We start from the raw sequence: 13,169 nt of genomic DNA, 5'->3' as shown, positions 1-13,169 counted from the left end.
GTGTGAAATCAGGTTGAGGCTTCCCATTTGAAAGTTGCTAAAATTTCTCTTGGGACTAAAGTATTTAGTTTGTAAGATACTTATCACTGCTCTCATTCAGAGAATATGATGTGTCATCTGAAGTTATCGGTAAGCAAGAACGTATCTCTTTAAGCCATTTTGTTTAAGAAATAAAAAAAACCCTGTGAAGTGTCACTGTTAAAATACCAATTTAAGTCCGGGTTTGAATCATGATTAAAAATAAATGACTTAAATTTAATTGGACTTAAATGTGATGTCAGACCACTTTCAGCACTGTTACTTTGTGCTACGTGGGACGTTTTTGTGAGAAATTAGTATTTTAGTGAGTGCATTATAATTTTCTAGGTTTAAAGAACATCATTCATGTCCTCTTAGGTCATCATTCCATGTTTTATCAGTTACAGGAAGCTTTTACTTTCCCTAGTAGCTTTAGGATTTTTACCAGCCTCCAGGTGAAGTACAACCCCTTAACCACTGCTCTTTTGCCCCATGAGTTTTTTACCCATCTGTTTTCCCTCCATCCAGATACAAGAATATTGTGGAAGATGGTGTCAAAGACCTTTCTGAAGTTGAGTTAAATGACATCTGCTGCTCTCCTCTCATATGTATGTTCAGTCATTGTATCAGAGAAGGCAGTCAGGATGGTCAGGCATGATTTACCCTAGATAAATCCATTTTCTGTTCTCAGACTCCTTTTTCCTCTTTATTGTGCCCAGAAATGTGCTCCAAGATGACTTGCTCCATGATTTTTCCAGGGACCAAGGTGAAGCTGACTTGCCTATATTTCCCTGATTATTCTTTGGACTTTTCTTCATGACATTTACTTTCCCCCAGTCACCAGAGATCTCCATTACCTTTCAGAGACAATGTAGAGTGGTGTTAGAAGGCCACTGGCCTCTTCAGCACTCTTGGATGCAAACCGTTATGCCCTGTAGACTGTTATGGTTTGAGTTCTCTCGAGTTCAAGGCCAGGCTGGATGGGGCTCTGAGCAGCCTGGTCTAGTGGGAGGTGTCCCTGCCCATGGCAGGGGGGTTAGAACTAAATGATCTTTAAGGTCCCTTCTAACATGAGCTATTCTAGGATTCTAAGCAATGCCTGATTCAGTCATCATCCACTGATGGTCGTTCTCATTGAGCTCTTTCACCGATCACAGGGGCTGGGAGACTGACTGAGGCCAAGGCAGCACCGAGTACCTCAGCCTCTCCTGTGTGTGCTGTCACTCAGTCCCACACCCCCCTCGGCAGCAGGCTCACCTTCTCCTCCTTCAGCCTTTTTATTACCAATGGGGTTGTAAAAGCTCCTGTTATTGTCCTTGGCATCCCTTGAACATCTTGGCTTCAGTTGAGCTTTGGCTTTCCTGAGACCATGAAAACGTGTCGATGTGATGTTTCTAAATTTCTCCTTTGTAGCACGTCCCTGCTTCCATCTCCTCTGTGCTGTCTTTTTAGGTTAGAGTTCTGTCCTGAGTTCCCTCCTTAGGCAAGCTGGTCTGACGTATCTTAATGTTTGGCGATTTTTGCAAATTGATGTGTTCCTGCTAATGGAAGCTGCAGCACATACAACACCCCAGACAGGTTAGAGACGCTTAGCTCAGAAGGTTTTATTACAGTTATCCAGAACAGAATGTCCTTGTTCTATAATTTATTTAATACTTGGGGGAAAAGAGAGATCTAACTTCATCTGTTATTTAATAATTTTTTTTAGTCCTTAGATGTTAATTAAAGATAAATTATCTGGTACAGCTATTAAGATGTTTGACATCCTGATGGATTCTATTCTGACAAAAGGATTCCGCAGTAGCAGATATATTTTTTTGTCATCTTAATCATCTTTAATAAAGAAAAGATAAGTAACTTTAACTATTCCTAGAGGTGTCTTTGGCAATGTTTCTCCTTCTTATGTACATGTTTAGTATTTATGGAACAAAGTATAGTATCTTAAGGTTAAAGCTAAGTACATTCAATTTTATCTTAATTACATTAGTTTTTGCTCACTTTATGTAGTAATGAAAAAGTATATCATGAAATTTTTATTTCCAAGAGTTGAGGGCAAGACAAACTGGTTTTGATATAAAATGGTTTTAACTTCTTATTGCCTGGGTCTTGCTTTTGGCATGAGGTGGCAAAGTCGCTGTGGATCACTGCTGCCTTCCCTGTAGCACGGCTTGTTCTACAGAGCGCCTCCAAGAGGAAGCTTGGGGAGCGTGGCGTGATGATGGTGAGGGGAGGGGAATAAGGCCTTCCAGCAGCATGGGAAGCAGCGCGTCTGGCTCTCCGAGACTTAGCCTCTGCTCTCAATTCTTTCTTTCATCTCTGCTCCCTGTCGCTAAAACAGCCTCATCCTTGGATGAACGAACATTAATTTCTGCTTGTGCTGCTGGGAGCCCTTCAGCTGTCTCAGAGTCACAATTTATTTTAAGAGACTGAGACAAAGGGGGCAGAAGTCTCATTGCAGACTCATTTCTGGTGGGTCCATAGAATCAGATGTCTGAAGGAGAGTGATTGGCCATGGAAACCATGTCAGTACTGTAATGGTGTAAGGTCATCCATTGAGCTCAATATTAATGAATTTTGCTGCGTGCCTTACATTCGTTTGTTGAATCTAACTGCATGTGGCAGTTGTTTACGTTATTTCACTGAAGTATGTCTAAAAAGATTTGTATGATAAAGGATCGGTAGCAAAGCTCAAATAAATTTACTGTGGAGTCCCTCCCCATCTCTCCTATAGGCTATGTATGGGAAGGCCACTATAAGGTCTCCACGGAGCCTCCTCTTCTCCAGGCTGAACGACCCCAACTCTCTCAGCCTGTCCTCACAGCAGAGGTGCTCCAGCCCTCGGATCATCCTCGTGCCCTCCTCTGGACCCGCTCCAACAGGTCCATGTCTTTCTTGTGCTGAGGGCCCCAGAGCTGGACGTAGTACTCCAGGTGGGGTCTCACCAAAGTGGAGCAGAGGGGCAGAATCACCTCCCTCCACCTGCTGGCCACGCTTCTTTTGATGCAGCCCAGGGTGCGGTTGGTTTCTGGGCTGCAAGCACACGTTGCCGGCTCATGTTGGGAATGAGTGCAGATCCTGGCAACTGAAGTCTGAATGAATTACAGTGTCTGAATTTGGGGGTCGTATAAAGCTCAGACAACTAGAGGGGTGAGATTTTATTAGAGGAGCATGGGGAGAATGCTGTCCTGGAGAGGGGCTCTCGTATCAGTGGTATGTGCCAGTCCTTAGCCCTGGCTGTAGGTATTTAAGGTAGTTTGGTAAGGAAACCGTATTCAATGCCCCCATTAAATTGCTGTTTGGTCTGATCTCATTCTTCATGCATCTTTCTGCATGAGGAATAAAAAGAATATAAATATAAAACCTTTTGTAAACAGCCTTGAAATCTCTGATGCAAAGTGTTGTAAAAAGTGAATTTACTCGCACATCTGTGAGAAACTGATGTGGAAGGGACGGATCTGCCTATTCCCTGAACAGGTTATTAGAGCTCTGCTGTGTGTCAGGACAGTGTCCTTGATTACCTCTCACTGTGAAGGGTAGGGGTATTTAAACTGTCTTCTCCTGTATGAGTCTAGTCTTTCCTACTAACATAGGACAAAGCAATCATAAACAGTGAGTTGTAGTGTGAGAAGTATTTTCTGTCTGTGCATACTGCATGTTGCAGGAAGATAATGATGGAAAGAGTTTTCTATTCCAAAGGGAATAAAGCCAAACCATACGATGTGTGTGGTTGTCCTGTCTGCAAGCTGTTATCTCTCTCTCTTTCCAGTGTGAAAGTGGAATTTGGCACCTTGTAGTGTAACTGCGACTTGTTTCCTACTCTGTTCCTTTTTCTGTTTGTTTTTGGTTTTGAGATTGAGCTGGTATTTAAAAGCACGCTTTTTAAGAAATTGGGTTAAGAAAATTATTTTTGGTGAAGACTGAATCTAGATTTCTGAAGAAATTATCTTCTGTATGATAGAAGATATCATTGTAGTCTTTTGATGTCTCAAAGAAGAGCTAAAAGAAACACCACCTCAAACCCTATGTTAATTGGCGCTTTTGGCCAGAAAAAGTAATTTTCTAATTCGCAATTATGTAATATCAGGGTCTTTCTCTAAAATCCTTTTTTCTAAAACTGCCTCCACCAATACATAGATTTATTTCTACCGGTATGCAAAGCTCTGTAAATTTGCCAATGGTCTTAAGTGATTATTTGCATTAGTTTATCTTCAGATTAGTAACGGGTTTCTACTTGGTCTCATATTCTTTTGTACGTACATGTCAAAACACAGTTTAGTTTCCACTGTGAAACTCAGAAAAGGCATTTTTTGTTATTTATTTAGACTTTTTCTTGAAATACTAAGTTCTGTTAGATTTTGTCATTTATTTTTAGAATGTGAATTGTTTTAAACGTGATGTAGTATGTTACTGTTCTATAAAAGAGAGATTCATGATTTATTGTGGTTCTCTAAATAAGTCTGCAATGTCCAGCGGATGTCCGAGAGGTAGTGCACACTGTTTTGCCTTCCTTCAAGCCAAAGCAGAAGATATAACTCATGTACAGAGTGTGGAAATACATTTGCGCAGAAAACACAACATGGATTCCCTGGTCAAATGACCACTTGAGAAGACGGAGATATCCCGACTTTCTAAGTTGTCCAGCCTGCAGATGTAAACTCCTCGCAGCCAAACGTGCTGAGCTTTCTGGGGTAGTCTGTAGCAGACAAATAGTTTTCTATTCTCTTAGGAAGTAAAAGAAAAAAAAAACCTTGGGCAGAGTGGAGGACAGTGTTGCAGAAAAGGAGGAGCGAGCTGGAAGAAATGTGAAGGCGGTGCATTAGGGAAGGGGATCCAGGAAGCAATGCAGGAGGGTGAAGGGAAGAGGAAGATGCCAGTTTGACTGGCTGAGCACTGTTGCCGTAAGGAAAGATGGACAGAGAGTGCAGACCGGGATATTAGAATAGGACGGAGGATTCAGGCTGATGTTTTGAAGCGCCATTTTGCCTACAGCCAGAATTCTTTGGCAAACATTTAATTGTAGGCATTTTGTTCTTCCCGGAAGGGACTCTCTCTTTGCTGTATCACAGGCTGTTAAAAATACAATTTTGTTTTGTGCTTTTGGAAAGTCATATGTGTGTCAGACACCCATCTTCGGTACGTCAATGCTCCAGTTTTCTGATGTGGTCCTGGAAAAGTGGTACAAACAGAGAGTACGTTTGGGGTCTGCTGACTGCCTGCAGAACAGGGGCCTCTCCATCACTGTCGCTGCCTCTGAAGAAAACTGATTGTATATCGCTTGAGACTATTTTGCCCTTCAACTGGGTGAAGTTACCACTCCCTAGTAATAGCCAACATTTCTCAGGCTTAAGAAGCCCTCAGTCTTTCTGACCATGTATATTTATAAAATCTGCTGTTGGGACAATTTGTTTGGACCATGCTGCTGATCTGGTAACGTATGTATTGCTTCTAATATGTTGTAAACTCTCATTAATCTCTCATTACATCTGTGGGATGCTTTGTTCATATGGCTCTTGCTCTTTCTTTAGTGCTTGAAGACAATTTAGCTGTTGGCCAAAAAATAACATCTCATATTGATACTGTAGGACCTTTTTTTTTTTTTTTTTTAGTTGGGATTCCCAGAGCTTCCAAACTATAAAGTTTCATGACTGTTGATAAAGATTCATGATTTCTTCTTGACTTTAAAACCTATGTGTGGCTGGGAAAATCAGGCGCTCTGCCTGTAGGAATGCCCCTTGTTTACTTCTCCTGGAAACCAGATCTGTTTCTTAACTCTTGAGGACATTTTTTGGTAGGTAATAAACACGAGTTGTATTTCTCTTGGATTGTTAGTGGATAAATAAGACACTAATTAAAACCTTGAAACACATTTCCAAATTTCATCCACAGATTCATACAAATTCGTATAAGCCAGACAGATTTTTTACGAGATGCAAACCAACACGCAGCATTTTGCTTTTCTGTGACCTGCAGCAATTATAAACCGTGGGGTTTATTTTTTCCAATTAAAAAAAGTATTACATTACTTGTAATACAGCAAAACATTTCAAACAAAACTATGAACTATAAATTAATGAGCACCTTCCGAATTCTGAACATGTGTAGAATTGAAAGAGTTCTATTACAGAAGTTGCAAGTCTATATTTAATGAATACACCCACTACCTCCACTACCTCTATTAAACTGGCAAGATAATAGATGTGCAGCCCTCTCTTGCTTCAGAAGAACACGTTCAACATAGTCATTAGTTGAGAGTTTTACCAGTCACTGCAAATATGCCTCAGTTGCACTTTTCAGTTACTTATGACCTGTGCATTGCTGTGGAGGTATGAAGCATGCTTGCCAGTCAGGCTGGGCTGAGCACCCGTCTTACTGTTTGGGTGCTCACGGTGCCTACTTTTATGGCTTGAGGGGAGTTATGGCCACAGAAGCCACAGAGGTGGGTACTTGGTGACTTGTATTAACTTCTGCACAATTCCTTCCGCACTTCATTCATCTTCATCCTAGTAAATATGTAAACGTGTGACATTTCCAGTCTTTATGTGTCACGGAATATACTGTTTGGCATTGGGTAGGTCCATTGTAACAGTGGGATAAAAACACTCGGCTCATCTATTTTTGAGTGTCAGGGTATTCCTAAGGTTTCCTGGAGGACACTCTGCCCAAGCTTCCTTTGGCCACATGGCGCCTCTCATATCTCTGTAGAATCACAAAGCATTAATGAACTATAGATATGACAAGCAAGGCCTAGTTAAATGATTTTTCTTGGCAGATCTGTGCATGATATGCTTCTTTCAAATAGGACGGGCTGGAGAATCCTTTATCCCTCCATGGGCTCCTGCCGCCTTGCCTCTTTTTTATGTGTGATCTCTGTAGTTAGGGGTTTCATTAAAATGTATAGTAAATTATTTCCTGGTGGCAGCAAATAACTGTTGTGTTCTGCAAGTGAATTAGGAGTGTGTTTGCCAATGCAGTTTTCCCCAAGTTGGGTACTCCCAATGGAGAGCATCAACCCTGACAGAATTTGAGTATGTTGCCTTTCAGAATCTGAAGTTGTCAAAATTGGAGGCAGCTGCTGGCATTTGGCCCACAGCAAAGATGCTCTGCAAATAGAAAGCTCATCTTGAGAAATTATAAAGCTGATACACACCTTCTGGTTTTCATCCTCACGTGTTATGAGAGGGTTTCCTTCCTGCTTGTTCCATTTGTTTATTGCCGTAAACATTCTCTACATAATATTTGGTTGGTGGAGGAGTTGCTCTAAAGCCAAACATGTTTTTAGTATGGCTTAAGAGTTAAGAAGGGAGGTATGGAAAAACCAAAAGATTTTCTGTGGTATTTTCGATTTGCTGTTGTGTTTTTCAACAGTTTTCCCCATCCCCTTTCTTCCTGATTGCTTCCTTTGTCTCTGTGAGATGTGATAGAAAATGGCAAGCAGGCAGACGCTGTGGATGTTTACGCTAGTGCCTGGTATCTAGAAGGTGATATATTCATGGAAGGGGGAAAAAGACAGACATTTCCACCACGTACAGGGTATCTTATAGAGGCCTGTGCTCAGTTGGCCTTTGAAAGCTGGTTTCTAATACGGGACCAAAAGCGTTACACGACAACTGGTGTATCTGAGTTAATACCGGGGTACCTTGCCCAGGCTTGTAGCCAAAGGGGTTAAAACCAGAAGTGGTTCTGGTCCAACAGGATGTTTCTATGAAAGGTATAGTTTTAACAGGTAAGACTGGCCGTGCTGTGCTAAAAAGCTTAGTAGGCCTCGTGTTCAGACTTGGCTCTCGGCAGAGTTAAGTTCTCATTTCGTTAACTGGGCAACTATTATAGTGGCGTTTTACACGCTGAATGCAACTGCATAGACCAAAATTTTTCGAGAGGTAAGTTTGCAGGTAAAAGTGACTTAAATGATTGTCAGACTGCCAAATGGCCAGTGGGTTTGGTTCATTTTGAATAATTTTATGTCATTTCCAGATTTTTAGTAATATAAAGTAATTATTAGCAATATATTTTTGCCCACTGTCTCCTGGGCAGCATGCAACACCCCCTTCCCCTGCTCTTCCTGAACTTTATTCTTTCGTCTTATAAAAACCCAACAACAACCAAAAAAGTAAAATATTCATATTTCTCATTTGTCTATGATTTGCAGGCCAAATTTATTTACCGTGTAAGTACAAGAAAACTTTAGCTTGAATTTCTGCCAGCTTGTGCAGAAAGTCAGAATTGAAACTGAGTATCTCACACGAGCATGAAGATGTGTCTTACTCACAAGTATGTGCATTAATCTATATATCGTACATCACTTGTAGCTGGAAACATAGTGAATGGTAGAACTTTTTAAAAAGCATGAGCCACTAGGTTATATCTTTGTCACGGTTTCATTTTTCATGAGGATGTTGAATCTGAAGCCACTATTGCTCTTCTTGTCTTTTAGGTGCTGTAGCAGTTTTGATCCCTCGCCTAGACCTGGTGATTTCTTTCGTCGGGGCCGTCAGCAGCAGCACTCTGGCACTGATTCTGCCCCCTCTAGTTGAAATCCTCACTTTCTACAAGGAAAACTTGAGTTTATGGACGATATTTAAAGACGTTTTCATAGCTGTCATTGGAGTGGTTGGTTTTTTAACAGGGACGTATGTGACGGTTGAAGAAATCATTTATCCTGCGTCCACAGTTCTAGCTAACGCAACAGAGAGCATCCCTGTGGATTTAAATGCTACGAACTTGGTGGTTGGTTTAAAGTAATAACCAGGCACTGTGAACTGTTTTGTTCCCTAACAAGAAATCCTAGATGGATGGCAGACCTACATGTGGGAGAAGTTCCATTTCCAAATGAATTTTTGAAAAATAGCCTGCAGCCCTTTCTCACTTTGTTCTTTCCTTCGTTCCTTCCCATCTACCTGAATTAAGACCTTTGCTCTCACCTTCTGCTCATCAACTGAATTGATGTCAGGATTTAAAATATATTCATAAATATAGGAAGGAAATATGATTTTAGGTTATTTGCAAGTAAAAAAGAAGAGTTTATAAGGAAGTCAAGATGCCTTCCTCCTCAGAAAAGGTGGAAGTCAATCCATTCATAATATCTAGGCACCAAGTCTAGGCACTCCTGTTTTCACTCCAGCTCTGTTGTAAGGGTTGGAGTGGGAGCTCAGTGATGCACGGACCTTCTCTTGGCTGTCTCTGATGGGGTGAATTGCACCCCAGTGCACCAGAGACACTATAGTTTTAGAGAAGAGCAGCTGTGTTTCTCATTTCCGTTCTGGGGACTTAGATGTTTGTCGTGGAGAAGTTTTCGGGTAGTTGCTGTTGCCTGGCTCTGGTTCCTGGGAGTCGCTATGTCTGGAATTGGAGTGCGTTATGCAGAATGACTGTGACTCTTGTTCAGTCTTTTTACATTGGCTCCAAGGGGAGTTTTCAAGCGATTGGGAGGACCAAGCCCACCCTGGTTAGCATAGCCGACCACTGCTGGTGGTTGGTTACACGACAGTAAGCATAAAGGCATTTTTTTTTTATGCCAGCTATCTTAACATTTAGGCTGAAGAGTGGACAAGGGTGTAAGATTTAGAGGTAAAGGCTGGATCTTTTATTAGACCGAAAGACAGCCGTTTAGGGCTGTTCTTGCCATCTTCGCTGTAAGTTCCTGTACCGAGAGCTGTTCAGCGTGGCCAGACCCCTGCTCCAGGGAAATGGCAGCTGAGATGCTCAGTGGAGCCACGGAGCAGCTTAAAGATTCCCGATGTTAATTTCTGTATAAGCTGTGGGTTATTTGTGAAAGAATTTGTGATTCCACAGCACTGTGAGCTGGGGGGCACCGGGGGTATCTGCTTTGAAGCTTTTTCTCCCTGGAGCGCACCACCAGCCTGCAGGTCGTCTGAAGGTGTGGGTTGTCTCAGGACTTGCTTTCAACTACTGGTGCTTTGTAGGGAGGTACAGCTTATGTGAGACGTAGGGTATACATGCGAAGAGATATTTTTTTAGAAAGCAAATATATATCCCTTTTGAATTTTGAATCCAAAGTTACAGGATGTTGTTTATCAGAGCAATATTGCTTTCTTTAATGATGCAAAAACATTCAACATCACAAATGAGAAGTAGCTTATTTTTGTACATTTTGGTAACTGCTGTCCTGACTCTTTTTTTACACCATTTCTTTATCCCTGATTTCAACTATACAAATGTATGAAATACTGTATTTTTTTTAACCTATTACTAGAAGTCTGTAGACTGCCTATCTATTTTTCTATCGGAACATATAATAATTATTTTTGCATTCTTATGTTCTGCCTTAAATAGGATCTAACATGCCCTTTACTGAATTTTTTTGCTTCTTCTGTCCATTTTGGAATCAAAAAAGAACAAGTTGATGCTAAGTTGGTAATTGGGTAGAAATGAGTTTTGTTCAGCGCGTTGAGTCCCCAGCCGGAATCCTGATTTTCAGGGTTCATATATGACTCTCTGGCTCACATTTCACAGAGGACTTTCACTCCAAATGCTAAAGCTATATTTTTAGTCTTGTTTTCTAAAAGCACTCTATATTTTGTACGATGCCAGGACTGTATTTATCATACTCATTCCTGTTATGAAGAAACTCCTTTTTCTAAGAAATATTTTCAATTATAACATTCCCCCAAGAAATATGGTACACCAAAACTTCTCTGCTGTATTCATACAAATTAAGATAGAAGTATATGAAGTACAGTCTTGTGTTAAGATAGATGTATATGTAGTATTTTGCTTGCCTTTAGTATATTCCTCAGAAATCTACCATTTGGTAATCTACCATTTGGCATTACAGTGCTAGAGTAATATACTGCTAGATATATCTATATTTATATTTTCAGAATATTTCCCCAGTCATCTACCATGTGGTGACTGTGTTTGAGCACTTTCATCTCCACGTTGATGAGGGCATTTTTGATAGGGATTTGTTATAGCACGTAGTACAAACTGCATGTATTTGTTCAAGCAATAGTTCTGAGCAACGCTCTTATTTTCATTTTTGTGTGGACAAAGTTAAATACTTGGCAGGCACTTTAAAGGGACGAGTCTCTGTGGGTGTGATACCATAGAATTAACCTGGCGTCTGAAGGTGCCAGAGCGGAGCAAACACAGGTAGTTAGCAGAGGCAAAAGGTAACTTCACCTTTTTGTCTTAAAGGGTTTTTTTAGTCTTCAAGCTGTTTTAAAAGGCACGGAATCTAAGTGTTTCCATCTGTTCTATAGCAAATCTGTTGTTTACCTAAACCATACACTACACACTGATAGAATATATTTCTGTGCAGCATATTTTACTTGACATTGAATATTTCTACATGGAACACTTTTAGTAGGACCGATAGGATTGAAATGAAAGTTGGTTTTTATGTTAGGTTTGCATCTTCCTACCCATGTGTGTTTGGAGAACAAAGGACCGTCAAGCCCATTCGTATCATCTGTTCTGCATCAGTTGTGTCCTAGTGAGCGCCTCTGAGAAGGTGCTTCTGCCAGGGTGCAGAAGGGCTTGACCAGGTCAGAGTTTGGTGGGGATTTTTGGCCGGTGCAGGTGAATACTGACATGGTACTGTCAATGAAGTTGGGTTCCAAGAACCTAAATAGGTGGCCTTGGTACCCAGGTGAACGCAGCACATGATTTTGAAAGGCAGGCACTTTGTTTAGAAGCTTGATAGGTTTGAGGAATCTCATCTTAGCCATCAAACTTTGGGTAACCTGGCCCAAATACGGACCCTTACGCGTCTTACTGCCCTGTCCGACGGGGGGCAGCCTGTCGAGGAGACGATTTTCAGACCAATGTACCGCCACTGCCTGACGAGGTAGGAAGTAGTGTGTTTGTGCAGTGGGCCAGTGTTGCCATCCCTAACGATGTTGTATCTTTTGAATCTTTAAGATGTTTATTAATGTATTTTGCACAATGTCTGTTTTCTCCTACAGTGTAGGATTTTTCTTTATTTTAACACTCATACAGTGCATTTGTGTGGCCTGCTCTTTCAAATAGAAAGAGCCAGGAAGCAGAGCATCTTGCTTTGGATAAGACTAAAATGTCATGTAGTGAAAAACTACTAAGTCTGAGTAATAAGAGTGTTCCTGTGAAACATTGCCAAAGATTTAAAAGACAGGAAATTCTGACAGAAACCTCTTCTGAATAATAAGAGTGATCATTCAGCTTTTAAAGTACTGTAATATAAATTGCAAGTTAAGATGCAGGGAGTGAACCTGAGAGATTTAATAGGTATGGTTTACATTAATATGTATTTAAGATGGAAATGTACTTTAGCACAAGCAAAATTAAACTGAAAAACGTATGTGTTTGGCTTATGTTCCTGACAAGGGACAGAAAGCTATTGTATTTATATACTGTACATGCACTTATATTTTACAATATAATATTGTTAACAATTCTAATGTAATTTAATCATTAGCGGCACTATAAATAACTGGATCATTTTCTTGGCTGTAACTGTTCATCCTCAAATATCGGGCAAGTAAGAGGGTGGGTTTGCCTAATGTTCTGTAACTTAAATCTTGTGTATCAATAAAGACTACCATAATGTTATCCTGCGAACTCACTGTTTTCCTGCCTGTCACCACTACTGCATCGCTGGAAGAAATAGCTGTCTTAGTGCAGAATTTACCTTTGAAGTTATCCAAGGAATGGCAAGTGAGTGACTTGAGACTGTCAGACAGCGCAAGAGCTGACTTTTCCTTGATGATAAATCTCATTTCAAAGTCACGTAGGTACTCCTGAAGAATCCCACCTCCACCACAAGGTTTTTCATGAGGGCCCGCTTAAAGTTAGGCTTCTGCATCTGTTTAGTAAACGAGTTTATTTCTAAATGTACAAAGGCAGCCAGGAGTTCCCACTGAAATTCCAGTTCCCATTTGGAAAACTGCAACAAATTGGACAAGCCCTTACTAACTTGGTATGGACTTGGCCTTAACTTTGAATATGGAGTGCTGGATAATGAGGTATGGAAGAAATTGATATTGAAATTGATATGAAAGTTCTGTACTTTCTATCTAAATTTTAAATTACTAGTTGGAGACAAAAGTGGCAGCGTAACCTTTCATGTTCTCACCAATTCTCGGATACCAATTTTGTGAAAGTCCTTGTATTCCCCATTTTAATACGAGGCCCTTTGAAGGTGTGCTCGGTGAGAC

General features: G+C 40.8%; 1 protein-coding gene across 3 annotated transcripts in view; it reads left to right on the top strand.

Moving 5' to 3' along the window:
* SLC36A4 (solute carrier family 36 member 4) overlaps positions 1–12,548 on the top strand; it is a 108,068-nt gene extending 95,520 nt beyond the window's left edge. For all 3 annotated transcript variants that reach the window (XM_054224804.1, XM_054224819.1, XM_054224818.1), the window contains one exon: positions 8,450–12,548. In XM_054224804.1, the coding sequence (XP_054080779.1) occupies positions 8,450–8,757 (308 nt within the window). In that variant the 3' untranslated portion in view covers positions 8,758–12,548. The remainder of the gene's footprint in view (positions 1–8,449) is intronic.
* Positions 12,549–13,169: the final 621 nt, after the last annotated feature.

The sequence above is a fragment of the Rissa tridactyla genome, chromosome 1, assembly GCF_028500815.1.
Source record: "Rissa tridactyla isolate bRisTri1 chromosome 1, bRisTri1.patW.cur.20221130, whole genome shotgun sequence".
Taxonomy (NCBI): Eukaryota; Metazoa; Chordata; class Aves; order Charadriiformes; family Laridae; genus Rissa; species Rissa tridactyla.
This window is presented reverse-complemented; position numbering and strand designations above follow the sequence as displayed.